This window comes from Protopterus annectens, chromosome 7.part0, assembly GCF_019279795.1.
Source record: "Protopterus annectens isolate FY-2018-M chromosome 7.part0, PAN1.0, whole genome shotgun sequence".
Taxonomy (NCBI): Eukaryota; Metazoa; Chordata; order Ceratodontiformes; family Protopteridae; genus Protopterus; species Protopterus annectens.
The window spans coordinates 1401845691-1401865392 of NC_056739.1; the positions used below are offsets into that span (position 1 = coordinate 1401845691).

General features: G+C 34.1%; 1 protein-coding gene across 1 annotated transcript in view; it reads right to left on the bottom strand.

Moving 5' to 3' along the window:
- The window catches only part of DOCK3 (dedicator of cytokinesis 3), a 4843230-nt gene that overhangs the window by 394956 nt on the left and 4428572 nt on the right, over positions 1–19702 (bottom strand). Inside the window, exons 33-35 of the mRNA XM_044077993.1 lie at positions 5566–5651; positions 4247–4273; positions 4012–4107 (exon numbers count right to left, since the gene is read on the bottom strand). Coding sequence (XP_043933928.1) covers positions 4012–4107; positions 4247–4273; positions 5566–5651 — 209 coding nt within the window. The remainder of the gene's footprint in view (positions 1–4011; positions 4108–4246; positions 4274–5565; positions 5652–19702) is intronic.

Genomic DNA, 19702 nt, shown 5'->3' on the forward strand with positions numbered 1-19702 from the left:
AACATAAATATACAAACTCATTTCAAATGCTCTTACAAACAGTTTTAACTGAAACTAATACACTGTGAATAGTGTGCTGCAACTTAAGCTATCTGGTATAACTCATGGAGATCTTTACCTGTAAGAATCTTGCCAAATTAATTTATTGACAGTGACATAATCACTGTTTGGCAGCACTGTTCATATTCATCGACTGTCAAGTAATGCACTTACAGAGTATTATGATATTTGAAACTGGTATCACAGATGCTGTCTCTATCATACCTTCATTTCCTCCTGTCTAAGAGTACGGCACCTCATACTCCTCAAAACTTTCCTTTATTCTCATCTCATGATTTGAATATCACTATCTAACTTAGTATTACTGGTCTTTCTGTTTATGAACGAAATGTAGTTCTAGTCTTTGGCATAAAATGTTAATCTATGGGTATTCTGCAGACACGATGGATCCTGTATTTGGTATTATGTGCATCCCTCACCACATGAATTAAGAAAATGTCCAGGATTAGTATTCTTAATACTGGAACATGAGATTTCTTTGTATGTTCTCTGTACTTTTCCACGCTGGATAGAAATGACTGAAAAATAATTGGTTGTGCTCTCCCTGTACATCTCTAATCTCTTCCTTCCAAACATAACTATATAACTCTGACTACCACCTATACTCTGAGGAATACCATGCCTCCCCATCCTTCTTTTTTACCATATAGCCTTCCTCATTTTATTATATTCCTGTCCTCTAAAAACACTGAAAATGTAACCAAATTACTTCACCACCTATTTAAAGTTAATAGCAAACAGCTTGTATAATAATTTAAAATTAGCACAAAAAGTTATTGATATATATGCCCATTTGTGAAACAACAGCTACTCCTACTTTCCGATATTCTGTCTTGTCTAGCCAGATTTTTGCATGTGTTCTTCTCTGTTAAGAACCAGGCCAATGGATTCCTGTTCCAATTCACTTTTTTTGTCTCTGTACCAAATGGATACTGAAAATATTTTTCTTTGTCTTTTAAAATGCGAAACCCCAGTACATACAACAGCACTAATCATAGGAAAACTTTTCCTAGCTGTTCTAACTCCTTCACAGACACCTTCAAATTGTCCAAAAATGTCAAAATCAGTCATACGCTATAATTTTCTTCCCTCCTCTCTCTCTCACTTTCACATTTTCTTTTTATTTTTCTTCCCCCCTCTCTCTTTTTAGTTTTACTATAAGTGATATCAGGTTTAATTGCAGTATTAATAAAAGTAGGCTAACAGGGTAACACTGCTTGTTAAAATTCAAGCTTAATTATCTCTTAACTGTATAATTCCAAAACCGCTACATGCTTTATTGTACACTTATTCAGTGCCAGATTCACTCTCCTTTGGAAACCAGAACAACCTAATGTCACCCTTAACTCATATGGTCTGAAACTCTAAAACACCTTCAAATTCAAACTAATATCTGTCCTATGACCATTCTGCTGTACAAAGAGACATACTCTTACAATAATCCGATCCATTCGCAGGCTATTTTTCATGCTACATTCTAATGTATAAAATATGGCACTCTTTTCTGCTACCAGTTTTGCACACAACTTATAGCATATATTATGTAACATAACAGATCTTCAGCTAAAAAAAAAGGGGGTCTCTGAGATATATTAAGAACCCCACCACTCACATTAAGATCTGTGGTGAAAGGTCCTGCTTCTGCAATGTAGAGATTTGCATTTCAGAGGCATGTTAGCTGTAATGAGGAAAGACCACATTATTGGCTAATTTGCATGTCTGTGAATCATTAACTAACATGAGTGCAAAAACAGTAATGGTGACCACAACTTGGTAGCACAGGCCTCCACCCCATTCACTCCCCTGCATACACACACACACACACACACACACACACACACACACACACACACACACACACACACACACACACACACACACACCACATAACCCACACCACTGCCTCTTGTTAGAATGCCCATGATGGGTCCTTTTTCCCTACACTAGTAATTCACAGATGATTACAGTCTGTCCTTAATGCCATGCATTTGAGATTCACACTTCATATCTTTCAGTAAGTGCATGCTAGCTTCTATAATTGCTTGAGGAATATTTAAAATCCTTTACTGTCTTGGATGAACGCAACTTTTTGGCCATATTCTTTACCATGAGTGACTAGGAGCAGCCATGCTAATTTACACAGCTGGGAGATTCACTGACTCACTTGGCTCCATATATACCTTAGAAGAGGTAGTTCTGGAGGAAAGCACAGAGCTAATTAGCATATTCCTCTTCCCAGGATTGCCTTATTAACATATAGCATGGCCGTGGAGACAGTCCACCATGCTGTTGCATATCTTCATGTAAAAGCACTGCAGTAGGGCTATCACTAAATTTCAAAACGACTACTGTAAGGGCTATACCTAACAAACATATTGCTGTAACATTTATGAATTCATCCCACTATATCCACACTTTCATAAAATATCGGATCATACCTTCTCCCCTTCCCCTTCTAAATTCTCTCTCCTCCATAATGGATGAAATATATAAAATATTTTGACAGAACATTCTAAAAATACTAGTAGCACTGAAAAGGATCTGATCCCCCCAATAAGTACACTATTTGTGGCTGGTTTCCCCATTTTCACTACTATTAAAACATTTTTTGCACTTACAGGCATACTGACATACATTTTATAACCATCAGCCTGTCTAGTATTCTAAGTAAAATGATGAAGGGCTAACAGTACATATTTTTTATCTTGATCTTACAAAGGCTTTTGACACTATCTACATAATGGGGTATTTGCCAAATTAAAAATACTAAATGTTAATCTATATGTAATTCAATGGGTAAAATACTGGCAAATCAAAAGGGGAGTTGAGGTTTGACATAATAGTTAAGGTGTTTAGCTCACAGACACAAGGTACACAGTTTAATTATCATCTTTGTAGAAATTGGCTTGGCTTAAGAAGGCCCACAGGAGCAGCTGGCCTAGTAATTACCTATGAACCTGTATATGAAACAAATTAGGGTAGATAGATACCTGCCTGGCCCAACAGGGTTTACCATTGGTGTCACAGAGACATCTGTACTGGTGTCAGTTCTTGGAATAGTCTTGGATATAAAAATGGGAAAAGGCCTACGGATTACCAAATATGATGATTTTTGTAGACTAAGTAGCATAATTGCTTCATTAAAGACTTCCCACTGTAATTCCGAAACCTTTAATTGCAAATCCCACAATTATGAAAAATAGCAGCAAAATTAACGGGAACAGTGAATATTTAGTATAGCTCACTAAGCTACTTGTCACCTGTCATCATGTCTAATAGTGATTCACAGTCCACAGGCATGACAGTTATCTGAGGTTCATTACATAAATGTGGTAATGTTGGGATCCATTGCTCTGTAAACTTCTAGTGGTGAGAGCGCACCAGCATCAATGTGTTGATTTATTCAATCAATTGTGTGTATGTAGTAGCAGATTGGCCTGCAACATAAAGAACTCTAAAGAACTAAATTAACACTGAAGATCTTCTGCCATGCAAAAGATTTTTTTTTTTATCAGCAGGATTATGCTTTTCAGAACAGTATGCTAGGAAACAACACATTCTCAAGGAAGGGGAACAGTGTGCATTAAATAGATACTAGCCCATGAATCACTCCACTGAGATCTGAAGGTGTACCAGTGGTGCTGGCTACTTAAATAGCATATGATCAGAGAAAGAAGTGTTCCATAGACTCACTGCACGAGTATGATGCTTACACAGTGGGGCAAGACTCCCTGTGCTTTGTTGTCTCATTGTATAAAAATATTTATGAAATGCTCTGGTCTTTGGTATACAGGTATGTAGTACACTGTCTCTGTTCATGTCTATATCAATATTTATGCTTCACAGCTTTAATATTCTACAGCAGCTTCTATTAACTCTTTTTAGAGACTGATACATTTGACAAATTCACTACTTCTTGAATATCATATTCAGGACGTGTTTGTGATTTACCTGTAATCTAAAAGTCGCTCCATGAGCCGTGTAACAGAGGTGACAAATGAAACACCTGTTTCACGCCAAGTCTCCTGTTCAATCTTCTCTAACAAGCTGTGAAAAGCATATTTGAATACATAAATAAATAAACTACTACAGCCCAGTAAAAAAAAAAAAAAAAACACAGAAACAGTAAATATTTACATTCCAACTACAATGTGTACAATCAACACAGGACAAGCATGCTTCTTACCTAGGATATGGGCCGAAGAGTTGAGTTCTAATCCATGCAGCAGTAAATAAAGACAGGGAAGTTTTTTTTATTAGTAGATCTAATGTCGTAGACAAGCCATGTGGAAACTAAGTAGCATGAAAAAGCCTATTGCAGTTATACAGAGACTTTACACAGCACTCAAGATAGACTAAAATGTAACCAATATTAATCCAGACAGGTCTAAAATGAACATTCTGTAAACAAAACACCATATAATGAAAATCTGAATTTGATGCAGAAATCTATGTTTTGTAACTTAACAGCTTACTGCATATGAAAGTAAAATATTTCCTTTTCTCATTTTCAAACTTCTATGGCATTTGCAGGTTAAAGAAGTAGTCAAGGTTAAGTATGCGTGCAGGGGATGCTTTTTGGCAGCTGTGTAAAGCTTGCCTATACATGAGTTTGCTTTTCATATAGAAATTACTTAATATAGCTAATTTGTTATTATTATTTTTATTATTGTTATTACTATTATTATTACTTCTAATACTGGAGTATGTGATGCAGCACTAGAAGGAGTTGAATTATCCTGCATTCTGTCACAGCAGGCAATTTCATCAACTGCTGGGAGGCCAACATTTTGGTCATTCTTTCCTTGCCAAATATTTTTTTTTTGCCTTGTCCCTTGTTATTTTCAGAAATCTGGGCAGTTATAATATGAAGCTATTTTCTTTAGACTGAAAATATAATATGATAATTTATACAGTATGAACACTGTGCAACACACTGATACAAATTGCAAGATACTAGTCTTAAAAATGGATGTATTTGTTGCAATCTATACATCTTTCTTTAAATGTTGGCGTAAATACTGACTACAACACTCCCTTTAATGACATTGTGGCACAAAAAAAAAAAAAAAAACAGGAGAGGGAAAAAAAAAAACAGGAGAGAGAGACAGATAGGCTTCTAGTCTTCCTTCCTTGCCAGCAAGTGAGAGGTAACACTGAAAACATCAACAGTGTGCAGGAACCAAAAGGAAAGCAAAGACAAAATGAGAGAATACTTTCTACTCCAAATTGCTTTTTTTTCCAGACTGGACTAATTTTGCCTGAAAGTAAGGAGATCACAGCTTTGTGGGTATGAAAGAGTTCTTATGTCAGTTCCCATAAATCACCTACTATTTTTTTTGGCAGAAGAAGCTGTACTCACAAATACTCTAATTTTGTGTTAGTAAAAAAGAACAAAAATGATAGGATTGTTGACTAACCTGGGAAGGAATTCAGCTTCCTGTGTTGTAGAACATCTACTCATTAATATACATACATACACACAGTTAAATAGATTGTGCTTACAGCAAATTAAATAGCTCTCTGTAGTTTTCATCTCCTTTGCCTTCTGACACCATGCTGTCCAGCTTGTCAATCAGTTCTGCTTCCACCTAAAATTGCAAGTGTCACTGATCATGCTCAATAAGTCATTGCAAATTCAGAAAACATGCACAGTTAGCTTGCTGTTTATCACTGCAGTTCATTGCATATCAGATAACATAAAAGGTACTGTATTTTTAATAATCATTTGTGTCATGAGACATTAGACTATGCAGCTTAAAATAATTCAAATGCTTCTATAGCAATTTCTGTGTTTATTTAACCTAATATCAGAACTAACATTAAAAAGTGGTAGGAACACTTGAAAAGAAGACAGAAGTAGTAAATTGGCCAACAGATTCATTCCTTTACTAATTAGTAATACCCGCAGATAAATCATTGCTCAAGCTTACACATACATGTTATTAAGCAACTTATAAGCCATTAGAACTGACTTCAATTGTTTGTCTCCTCACATGTTTCTCCTGATTACTTTTAAAGTCACCTAGGTACCTTCTGTTTGATATTTTCATATGCAATGGAAATGTATTCCACAGTCTTGGAAACTGATGAGTTACAAATATATGATTTTCCTTACTGACTTTTATTTCAAGTTTAAGGAGCAGATTCTGATGCATTCTGCTTTTCATGTGAAAACCATGACTTTGAAACAATGACATTTACAGAAACGAACCATCCATTACTTTAAAGACTATGCATGAATATAATGCCAACTGTAGTAAAATGTTGTTTTGGTGTTTGCTATAATGAAGATCTTTTACTTTATTAATAATATTTTTGTGTGGTACCTCACAGTTAAATTTCTCTCAAGTCTTTAGGGTTTCTAATTCTGTGATGGGAATGGACCCCATTCCTAACTCAAAGGAAGATTAAAGTTAATGAAATTAGTATTGTTTCAGTCTTTGATGTTAGCAAAAGTGCTTTTCACAGCATCCGCAGTATGCTCAGAACTGACTCCTTCTGCAGTTCATTACATGTATCAGTAACATATCTAAATATGGCTGTAGATTCTTTTTTATGAGACATATTGCTCCTACTACTATTTGAAATTTGTGGGTATATTTCTTCCACACTGCCCTAGTTTCTGCCTGCAAATCCTGTTATTTATTACTTTGTGTCTCTCTGTAGATAAGACACTATAGTCACTGAGCATAGCAATTTCAATAATCAATGCTACTTTTGTCTTCTTTTCATGGACTACTATATTGGGTTTTCTTGCATGTATTTTTTTGAACTGTTGGTAATGGGTGATCCCATGTGATAATAAGCTCCATCATTTTCTATAATACTTTGTGGCTCATGTTTCTGATGTTTTTCAGCTACTTCAGTATGACAATGTTGGCATAATTCCCAGTGCAGCAGTCTTGCCACATTGTTATGCCTTTCAGATAAACTCAGTACACAGCAAGTGGCTTCCACGTACACAAGTCCCTTTAATCCCATTGAAAAACTTGATAAAACACTTTAAAAAATATGGCAAAATAAAAGCTAAATGGTTGAGTGCTTTCATCTGTTAATTCAACATCTTCAGAACTGCTAGCTACTAATATAGTAAGCTTAAAATATGCTTTCAAAAACACACACCCATCAAAAACAGCCAATAAAAACTAAAATTCAAATAAGTAGTACATACACCCTATTAAAAATCTGCAAGCAGTAATATAACCAATGACCATGATACTTCTGATAACCAATGAGAAAAGCAAATTTGGCAACTCAACCAATGGTAGCAATGATAAAAACTAATGTACAGATAAACAATGGTTTATCATCAAAATGTCGAGTGCACAGTGCTTGACACTGCATATCAGTGATACATTTAAGTGAATCCTATAATGCAGATAGGTCAAAATGTTGCAAAAAACACTGAAGTCGACATTTCTGACCGCTCTAAACTGAAAACCAAGTGCTAACATGGGTCAAAAAGGGACGCCATTTTGTGGTTCGGAACCTTTGTATTCCAGTATCTGAATTGTTGCAGCACTCCTTTTGCAACTTACTCTGCCAGTAACATTTCGTTCGAATATATGATGGCAAACCAATGCACAATACATAAACTCCATAAGTCACATCTTACCCAATCAAAGGTCCAGAATGGAAAAATGGGCCAATAATAAAAGTGGCCACAAGGAACAATAATATGGGCAACATTAAGATTTTACCCAGTGGCAAATAAGTCAACTGAAAAAGTCAGATAGGTTGATGTGATTTACTCATAACTCCTGGTTAACAAGACCAGTACTCTAACCCCTGAGCTACAGTGTCAAAGTTTACTGGATCATAACTTTAACTCACTAAAAATTGAAATGTTCTCATTCAAACCAGGGGGGGGGGGTTACTGGCATTCAACTTTAGTTGCCAAAATAATTCATGATTCAAAAGTCTTGTCTGCCGATCACACACAAAGGCTCCCTCATTGAGCTGTTCAATCACAGAGAAAACAAAGAACTGAAAATCAACACATAAAAAGGAATGCTTAGCTAAAGCACTTTACTGTCATTCTGCTAGATACCGTAGTTATATTGATATATACTATGATTCAAGGCATTGTCAGTTTTCCCCACATAGAACATTGAACAGGTACCATTGGTTGAATTACCAAATTTGCATTTCTCATTGGTTATCAGAAGTATCATGGTCATTGGTTATATTATTGCTTGCAGAGTTTTAATAGAGTGTGTGTACTGCTTATTTGAATATTAGTTTTGATTGGTTATATGCAGTACTAATTATCCTTTTTTAACAGCAACTTCTCTTCTAGATTCTTCTAAAAACTATACTAGTACTTTTCTTTCACTTAGGACCCCCCTATTTCTTTCCCTTTGCCTATACTCTGATATCAGTCTTTGATAGTGAAGGCAATCTCTAACCTGCAGTCCAAATAAATTTTTGCCCTCTTCCCATTCTATTACCTTTCCCTCTCTAATTATTTTTTCACAATACCTTGGTTCCTTTGCTATTTTTTTCCAATAAATTCAAGCCCCCTATTTCTATTGTCTGTATCCCTAATTGCAGTCATCTCCATCAGGAGAATCTCCTTTCTCCGTTCCCGTGTTGGTTTAGTTTTTGGAATACTTTCTGCTACTTAATTAATATAATATTATCTATGGTTATTGTTATTTTCCTTAAAGATCTGCATCCAAAATCCCTGTCTTCCCTTGTTTCTTGAACTTTACCCCTGTTTTATCATCATCCCTTTCCACTTTGAATTATAGCTTTCTGTTTGTGCTATGTATAGGAGCCTTAACTGTGTAGCTCTCAAATGACCCTTCAAATCTGGTAATCTCAAACCACCTTGTCCTATTGGAAGAATCAGCTTAAACTTTTTATTAATTGCCATCTACAACTTCCCTGCTGGTTGATAAAAATATGCTTGACCTGTGTATAAAACTAAAGGGACTAAAAACATTTTAACTGCTTGTATCTTGCTACCCATAGCCATAAAACCGAGCTACCAATTTCTCAATTTTTATATTATTTTTTGTTTAGTCTCTTCCCATATATCCTTAGCTGTCACAACAGAATCATTTTAATCCATATGCCTAAGCACTTCATTTTATTATGTCCCCATAAATATGGATATTGCTAAACCAATTCATGTGTGGGTACATAGTTTACAGCTACTGCCTGTGTTCTAGCTTCATTAATTTTGTATACTGAAAAAACTTGAAACTGTCTCAAGATGTTCCACAACACTGAGATGTCCTTTTCTGGTTTTATCAAGTATAGAATAATATAATTTGCAAATAAAGCCAGCTCTTCTTGACTACCATAACAATTATATCCTTGAATTTCTGAGTCCCTTATTTTCTTTGCTAATGCTTCTAAATATAATGCAAATAACAAAGGAGAAAGAAGACACCCCTGTCTGGTTCCTTTGCTCACACAGAAATTATCACAGAGGAACCCATCTACTTTAATTTTTGCCTCCAACCCTTTATATATCATCCTAAGGAGCCTTATAATTTTAGTAGGGAATGCAAATGCTTCCATTGCCCTGCTCATAAAATCTCAGATTACTCTGTTGAATGCTTTCTCTGCATCAAGCCCTACCAACCACAGTGGTATTTTCTTACATTCTGCTTCCCTCTGGATCATCATTGTTTTGTTAATGCCATTCTATTAGCCATTATAGACATAAACACTTGGGTTAGAGTTGAAATGGGTCCATATGAAGCCGGATCTGATGGGTCTTTATCATCTTTAGTTATTACAGCCACCACCATGTTCTTTCAGGATGTTGGTAGTTCTACTCCTCTTAAAATACTGTTAAACAAAACCCTATATATATATATATATATATATATATCGACCCCATGTAAGCGAAAGCTTACAATCCTGAACACTTGGAACAGCGATTTTAATTCCCAGGGAAAAAAAATTGCTGTTCCACAAAAAAATAAAAAATAAAAATAAAAACTTCTGAACATTACATAAAGTAGGAGGCTTCACCCCCCACACCCCCCGATGTGGTAGACTTTGCTCCCCATACCCCCTACTTAAATATACCAACTTCAAGATCGCACTACAGTGAGGAAAATGGCGAAGTAATGGAGGCAGCCAAGCGATTTCTTTCCCAGGGAAAGAAATTGCTTGTATTCCATTTTGTTATTTTGCTGTTTTTTGCTTTCAAGTTCAATCAAGAGGCATTCAAAGAATTGCATCTTCAATTATATAATAAGAACCTGTTATATTTTATCCTTTTCTATCACTATTGGAGCTCCTCTTGCAATTAATATATGTACTCCCCTTTTCCTGTGTCTCAGATGTTCTGCTGAATAACCACCTTGAAAACCTTTCTTTATCAAATTATTATACACAGTTCTTCCAAATGTGTCTCCTGTAGCATAGTTGTTTGCACTCTACATTTTTAATATAGTTCACTACTCACTCTTTTTTGTATATATCTGTGAGTCCGTTTACATGTAAAGATAATATAGAAAATGTCTTTATGATAAGAAGTTATTATTCTCACCTGTTATGTGTAACAGCTTTTTCAAATGTCTTGTTCCAGCTTTTGTGTTACATGCATACACTGTCTGGCAGGTTGATCTTTTATACAGCTGTTTCTTGCCATATACAGTTGAAAGTATGCCCCATCTTACAAAGCATTTTGTTTTAGTGAAAACCCTCAAAAAACCCTAGAACACCACTAAAACATATTAACTTAATGTTAACACATTAAAACCATGTACATATTCACATATTAAAGTTTAACCCGCCTAGTAGGAACAATTGTCCCAGGCTGACAGCTATACTCACAGACTTGGATTAACCTATAAGTTTTTTTTCCATGCTAAGAAGCATGGTACAGCCTGTGCTTCTACTAAGTGCTGTCTGTTTTTGTCTTTTTATTCCTTTCCCAGACTGGAAAAACATTTGAACGCGTTCAGAAAATATTATCCTATATCAATAGAAAGAAAGCCATGGAAAGAAAAAAGTATTAGTTTTTTATAGCCCCTTATCAGATCGTCTCCATGGCGACATGGGAACCAGATACATAGTTGCCTCTACAATCACTTATTTATTTGCTAGAAGCAAACTTTTTTTAATATATTCAGTGTTCTTTTTTAAGTATTTACTTCCCCTTAAAACCTGTTGCTAGATCAAGCCAAGGGCCTTAATCCAGCCATTCCCCTATGCAAGAGTAAGATAATGCACATAGATTTTTCTTGTATCATGCTCTTTTATCCAAAGTTATCTTTCTTTTTTTATATCGCAGTGTCTACATTTCTTAAAAAGTGTAAAAAAAGACAAGAAGAAAACACTGTTGCAAAACACAAAAATACCAAGCTGGAACAGAAGGATGAACCACTCCACAGTAAATAAATGCACCTATTCAGGCCAAATTCAATAAAACCAATACTGGAGTTTATTGAAGAGAATAAAACAAATGATAAGCGCTTTTGTCCTGACCACTTCAGAACTTCATCAGATAAATTTAATCACACAATCTATTTATATAGTACAAAAAAACTGGGTAAAAAAGTCATTAACAATTAATAAATTATTTAAACTGACACACCCCCTTAAAAGAAAAGACATATAAAATACTGTATTATATATGTAACATATAAAATCTGTATAAGATGGAATAAATAGATCGTAAAAAACTCTCATTGTAGTATAAAAACATAGATAAAATGGTGTTTAAAAATACATAAATAATTATTTAAAACAGTATCTTTCTAAGGCTTTTAATTTTAAGAGAGTTGATAGAAATGTGTTTATTTAAGCCTGGCCAACTAGATGTATTAAGACACAGTTGCCAGTAAAGTTCCCTCTTTTCTAGTAAAAGAGACCAGGTTACACCTCGAGGTTCTGTTTTAATATTATCAATGACAGTAAAATGAAAAGAATGACTAGTATTTTCCATTATGTGCTTGCTAAGTGCATTTGTATCATTTTTTGATTTGTGTCATACTAATGCTCATAAATGTGTTTTTTTTTTAATTTACGTTCAGTTTTTCCAATATAAAAACAGTTACAACAATTACATAGACCACAATAAATAATCCTTTTGGATCCACAATTGTATTTTTGATGAAGTTTTACTTCAGTGTTGTTTATCAGAAAAGTGCTACCTTCCTTAATGTGTTTACAATGATAATTACAATTCTTAATAACAGAGGTGCCGGAAGATGCTGAAGGCTAGGTGGGGGTGGGGGTGGAGGTCCTTATGGGCATGTAGTGACTTGAAAAGGACATTTTTTACTTTTTTCTTCTACTAACTGTACACTCTGTGTCGAATAGCTGCATATAAGGTCAAATGTTGTTGCATTAAGAATAATTCCACATAAATTTCATAGCAAAATTATAAAAGAAACTACTGTCTCTCATCGCCATATACCAAGTATGAATGGGCCGTGTACTTTCACCTCTATTCCTGGCCTTTGAGTATACTATTCAAAAATACTGCCTGTCTGCTAAAAGCTTGAATAAGTAATTGAAAGGAGGACAGAAGTTTTTACAAGCAACATTAAACTCTGACATCTATGTTTTATTTGGGCATGTCAACACTTAAACTACAGAGTGGTGAACAACAATTGTAATTGTTATATGGCATGGACTCTATGGTTTCAGTCTATTTATGGCCATAGTCCAGACAGCATAATGTACACTTTATATTGTAAAAGTGGTTATAGTGAAGACAGGTTGGCAATTTCAAAAGTAAGAATAAAAATTATACACTGAGCTGTCAGCACTATAGTCAGAAATATACTGAAACCAGAGTCCATGCTTCCGTTTCCTCTGAGTTTGATTAAAAGAATACACACACACACACACACACACACACACACACACACACACACACACACACACACACACACACACACACACACAGACACATACACATACACACACACACACACATGCACTGCCACAGACTTTGCTTGTATATCTCCATTATGAGTTTTCAGTCCAACTAGTATTTCAACTGCAGAAAATAATACTGAAATAAAATTTGCATGTAATCATTTTGGGTTGTAGAAAAGTACAGTTGTGTAAGTAAATTTACTATTATAGTAGATGTTCAAATGAACCCTGCTGCAGTAGCCTATGCTATATGTTTTATATCCTGCAAAGCTTCAGACCACCTTCCACTCACCCAAACTACTAGCTTGAGCTGAGCTGGCTAAAAAGACAGGTTTGGGTGCAAAGACCTTCAGAGCTTTCATGCCAAATGAGAAAGAGAGGCAGAACTTTTTGAAGACATTGTTAGGAATAACAAAAAAAATGCCCACACACTGGAATAAAAAAAAAATACCAAAAACAAGGGGGAGAGGTGATGGAGGGAGGGGCTACTGCAGCAGTGATCATTCAAAAATCTACTGTCATAATAAATTTATTTACACGACTGTACTATTTTCTTCATATTGATCATTGCTATGATAGCCTAAGCTGTATGGGTATATTACCAAAGCTTAGAACTGCAAGGTAGAAGAAGAGTCCAGAAACCCCTGGACAATGATCAAAGCTAAATGATCTAGCAAAACTTGACCTAGATCTGGAGAAGGAATCTGGCCTGTTGTACTTTGTACAACTATGTGCAGAGGACCAAGTTGCTGCTTCTAGAATACTTATATAATTCAACCCTTCCTAAAAAAAAATAGGTGAAACCAAGACATAAGAATATAGTTTGACCCTGCCTGGATTAATTTTGCTGAAGTGGGAACAACAAAAGGGAATACCCCGAGATATCAATTTGGAAATAGTCTGCTTTGACACAAGTTGTTCCTTTTCCTTACCTTAACAAGAAATGAAAAAATGAGCAGAAGTTCTGAAAAATGTAATGTCACGATAGTACCTGAACTGAGAAAATGCATACTTGGGGACGTGACTAGGATGCTGATAGAGTAGCAGCAGAATTTTCCTGCAGTGCTATTTTATATATTTCTGACAGGAAATATCTTTATTAAACTATCTTATTATTTTCATTGAAGTGCTGTCATATAAGGTAAAGTGTCCTATAGGATAGTATCTAAAAACTTTCTATTAAGCATTTTTTGTCAAATTTCTTATTAGAAAATACCTCTATATATAGTCTGTAAATGAGTCATCTGAAAGCTTACTGGACTCATCTTTTAAGAAAGAAGTTCAATTGGTCCTCACTAATATCTTGGAATTATCCTTAAAAATGGTTAAAATGGACATAAAACTTGATAATTTCAAAGAGAAATGTGCTAAACAAATGGAACAAATCCATGAATCTTTGCAACATCAGAAAGTTCAAATATCTAGCATTGAGGAATTCTTGAATGATATGGACGGGAGACTAAATGGAAATTTAAATAACACAGAATTCTTATTAAAACAAAATACTGTTTTTTGAACAAATTTGATGACCTATAGACCAGGTCTCATAGAAATAGCATCAGAATATTTGGTTTGCCAGAAAAAAAAAACAGAGGGAAATAACATGACAAACATTTTGACATCCTCACTTCCCAAGACACTGGATTTACCTGAAGCATTGTCATTTGGCATTGAGAGGGTACACAGGTCCTTAGTTTCAGCATCCTCTTAAAAAAATAATGCTTCTCCGTGATCCACTATTGTAAGTTTTTTGTTCTCACAGGATAAAGAGTTAATACTTAAAACTACTTGGTCAAAGTCTCCTATTAAAAATAGATGACAGAATTGTTCACTTTGATAATGACTATTCTGCCACAGTTATTTATAAAAGAAAGTGTTTCCTCCCATTAATAAGAAAACTTAAGAATAAAACAAATTAAAGTTCATCTTTTGTTTCCAGCCAGCCAGACTAAAAATCTTTCTACCTGATGAAACAAATTTTTTTGATCACCTGGACTCAGCTTTATCTTTTCTGAAAACAAATAACATCTTTGAAGTAACATAAGATATGGACTGGAACAGTGCTTCTTTAAAATGTCAAGCAGGCAGATCCAGATGACAGACAAATGAAAAGAAGAAAAAAGTAAAAAAAAAAAATGACTTGAGTATCATTTGATTTCATCATACAATAATATTCATTTTATTTCATTTCACTTATCTTCTTTTTTTCTAGTGAACTTGCTTCATCTGCTATTTGGTTGGATTTAAAAGGAGAGTTAGATGTTTTTCTATCAAGGGAACTTATCTATTTTTTTTTATTTGAGTTGCATCTAACTCTAATACAAAACCAAGATATTTGTTGTCCTCTTGCTTTATTGTTTTGCACCTTGGGATGCATAGTAGGTTCTTTTTGATGAGTTAATTTATTGTGGTGTTTAAGTAATAACTGTTTTTTCTTATTTGCTATTATCCCTTTGGCTGTTGTTTGTTGGTGGTCTGGGTCTCCTTTTTGCTTGACAGTTGTGCATTTGGTATGTTATGTTGGCTGTCTTTGGTGTATGTGTTGTGTCTTGCATTTTCTACTGATAGCTGCTTTGTTTTATTTATTTTGACTCATTGGCAGTGTATGTTTTGCTGTTGATGAGTTCTTTCTTTTTGTCTTTTTTGTTGCTTTTGAACATATGTACTCATACATACGAGTGCGCGCGCACACACACGCACGCACACACACACACACACACACACACACACACACACACACACACACACACACAGTGAAAAATTAAATAAATAATATGGTCACTATGTTATGAGATGTTTGGTTTCTTAGGATCCTCTCTGTTTACTGTGTGATGGCCCCCAGTGATCGTCTGGCTTTAGTGTTGTAGGGTTGGGTTTCTTGCTGCTGGCAATGATTCAGAAATTGAGCATTATACAGAGGGTGTCAGTTGTGGTGCTGGGTCTCGGGTGTTTTTTGCCGGGAGATGCTTTATTTTGTTAACTGCTTTGGTTTGTCAGCTGTGTTGCTATGTTGGTGGCTTGGTGGTTCTTTGTGTTTGGATATGGTTTGGGAGGAAGTTGTGTGAATGAGTAGATATTTCTTGAGTTGGGCTTAGTCAGCGATCGCTAGAGCAGTGTAAGCAAACATTTTTACTTTTGAGCTTCTGTATGAAGCTGACAGTTATTTTCAGTTATTCTTTTAGTTTTGAAAGATATGTTTTTTCTGCTGACATCACGAGAAATATTGTGTAAGCAGAGATACATGTTCATAAAATTAGCTGCCATTCAAATGGGAAAGGGAGTGGGTACTTAATCACTGTGTAGCCCTTGCAGTTCTAATATTATAGGTTCATAGGTATGTACTAGGCTAATGGCCCTGCAGCCTTTACAAGCCTAGTCCATCAAAGTGTAAAGGCTCCAGGGCCACTAGCCTAGTACTTAAATTAAACAATTTCCTTGGGTAATTGTACATGTTATTAAATGCTTTCATCCTGTTTCTTATTCATATATACAGACACTATGTTTGCTGATTTCCTTTTTATTTTATTTTTATATGCTCTCACATTACCTCCTCACATTGCCTTTAATATACTATTTGATGTTTTTCCCCATGAGAAAGTTATTGTCATCCAACATTTACACTCTTTATCCCCAGGAGAAAGTTATTGATTGCAGATTCTGTTGCTCTGCTACATTTGTCTTTTCTATACTTTACATAGGTTTATAAAAGGTAGAACAGAGCCTGCATGTTCGTCAGATTATCTTATTTAATCTAGCTATGTGTCATCTTTTGCAGGTCTGTTCTAATATTAAATTCATTGTAATTACATGCAACTTTATCTCAACTGCAGCAAACCTGGTAATTAAACACCAAGGATGTAGACTGTAGCAAGCTTAAATGTTGTTATAGTTTTCATTCCTGGGAATTCAAATAGACAAGAATTTATCCTCCAATATTCAACCGTTTGCAGATGATATTCTTATGACTATTAATAATGTAGTAATTCACTTTCAACAATTTTCAAATCAATGGAAAATTTTCAAAATAAAATAAAATAAATTTTGCTTATAAACCTAAGTAATATGAACACAGAAAAAAAGATTTAATAAATATATAGTGCAAGAAAATAAAATAAATTACATAGGAATAACAATAGCTGATAATATTAAAAAAATAATAACCATTAATTATAATAGTTTAACTTCTACAGAAAATCTTATAAATAAATAGAATATTTTTTATAATGAATGACAGATTTTCCATAATAAAATGATTACCTTACTTAAAATCATCTATATTTTACAATCATTATCTTTATCTCCCCCTATAAGTTCTATAAAAACTTTAATTATTTAATATTAACATTCTTATGGTATCCTAATAAACCCAGAATAGCTTTAATTCATCACAGTAGAGATCAGTCTTTAGGTGGCATTGGTTTACCAGATATGGAATTGTACTCTTTATCATCTATTTTTAAGGCAATTGTAATTTGGTCAAATAATAACTATTCTGCTAAATGGAAAGAATTTCAAGAAAGTCTTTGGACACAATCTAATTGTTCTAAATATTCAAATCATTATTTAATTTTAAACAATTCATTACTTTGGTTGTTAAAAGAATTTCTTTTAAATAATTTTAAGCAAATAACAAACTCTTTTTTTTCTATTTTAATGAATACATTGAGAAACTTTATTTATAAGAATTTAACATACAAAGCATGGATATTTCTTATTTTCCAATGGCGTATACTCAAAATAACATTTCTACATTAAACCTATCCACAAGGGACACTTTTAAAGAAAATAATTTGATATATTGGTCTCAGTTAATGAACAAAGAAAATTGTAATTTGTTCAACATATAATTAATAATTTTGATTTGGATAAAGCTACGTGGTTGCATGTTTAAAATTACAGACAATCTTAAAGTCATGCACTAGGCTAATTAACTGTTTATTTTTTTTTAATACAATCAAAAATATCTGGAAAAGGTCTGCTTTCTAAAATGTATAAAGTGATTAAAAATGAATTGGAATATAATAAAGATAGCTATTGGAATTACTTTAAACTTATAACTAATAAGGATCCCACTGATGAGGATAAAAACTTAATTTTATCATCATCAAAACAAACTACTTGTTCACTTAAATTGAGAATATTTACATGGAAGTTCTTGCATAGATCTTTCATTACACCACACAGAAATTAATTAATATCTAAAAATACAACAATTTGTTGGTGATGTAAATTAGACCTTAAAACAGACAGGTAACATATGTTTTTGATTGTCTTATACGTAAACCACTTTGGAATCAGATTAATTTATTCCTACACGCTCCTTAAATAAATTGTTAGTTTTATTTAATACTCCAGTGCCTGTGTTAAAAAACTGAAATATTCTTTGTTATGGAGTATTCTAGCAATTGCAAGAAACATTATAACAAGAAATTGGAAGAATGATTCTACACCCTCCTTCAATGAATTTTCCAACATCACTACTGAAGTTTGTCATCTGGAACTTATTTCTATTAAGACAAGATCTACCAGAATCACTTCATCACATAATTCTCGGAAAAGTCTAAAATAACTATTAAATAAACAATGATTAATACTCTCAGGATAATTTTCATCTACTGAAATCTTTTTTTTATTTAGTAGGCACTCTGGTAAACAGTTATTTATTGTGTGTTAGAAATTGTTTTTTATTTGGTTTTAAGTTTGTAAAATATTTCCTTTTTCATTATTAAGTGTTATCATTTGTTTAAAATTAATAAAAACATTAAAAAATGCATACTTAAAAAAATATATAGCACCTGAACTATCTGTGGACATTCAAGGTATGAAGGATCCTTTCTCTATCATGCTGGGGCTCAGGGAATAACACAGGGATATGGATAGTTTGGCTTTAAGTAAATTTGAATGCCACTTTAAGCATAAAAGAAGGATTGGTTCTCAAGGAAACTCTGTCCTGTGGAAAACAAAATAAGTTTGACCTACCATAACAGCTTAAAACTCAAATACTCTTCTTGCAGAGGTCAGAGTAAGCAGTGAAACTCTTTTCCATCTTAAGAATCTCAAGTAAGCCAGATGAGCTTGGTTCAAATACAGCAAGTGTTAGCTTTTCTAACACAAAATTAATGTCCCAAGGTGGATGTGCTGTTTTTTTTGAGGTCTGTTATGTAAAACCCCTTTAAAAATATGTTGACATAGGGATGTCTTGAAAAAGGGGGATCAATGGACAGATGTACTGAAATGGCAAATGAACCTTGATAGAGGAGTAAGACAGACAAATAGAAAAGCAACTCACACAAATATTGTAAACCAAATGAAACACTACTCTGAATGGGTTCAGGTTATATTTTGGCACTGAATAGAACATTTTCCATTTGCTAATATATGATTTTCTAGTAGAGGGCTTTTTTGTCCCCATTAGTACCTCTTGCACATCCTCAGTAAACAAGTGCCTAAAAGGTACTAAGACCCTAAGATCCAGGCAGTCAGTTATAGTTTGTTGTCGGGATGTATAGATATCCCTGTTCTTGTATGTGTATGTGTGTGCATGTCTGTGTGTGTGTGTTTATGTGTGTGTGTGTGTGTGTGTGTGTGTGTGTGTGTGTGTGTGTGTGTGTGTGTGCGTGTGTGAGTGTGTGTTTTTATAACAAGAAATATCTTTATTAAATTACTTATGACATAGGCAATCATACATAAGATCATACAAGATTACTAGATTATCGACCCAGACATCATTTTAAGCCTAGCCATTTCTACCCAATGTAATATCACAAAAGTACTAGTCAATACC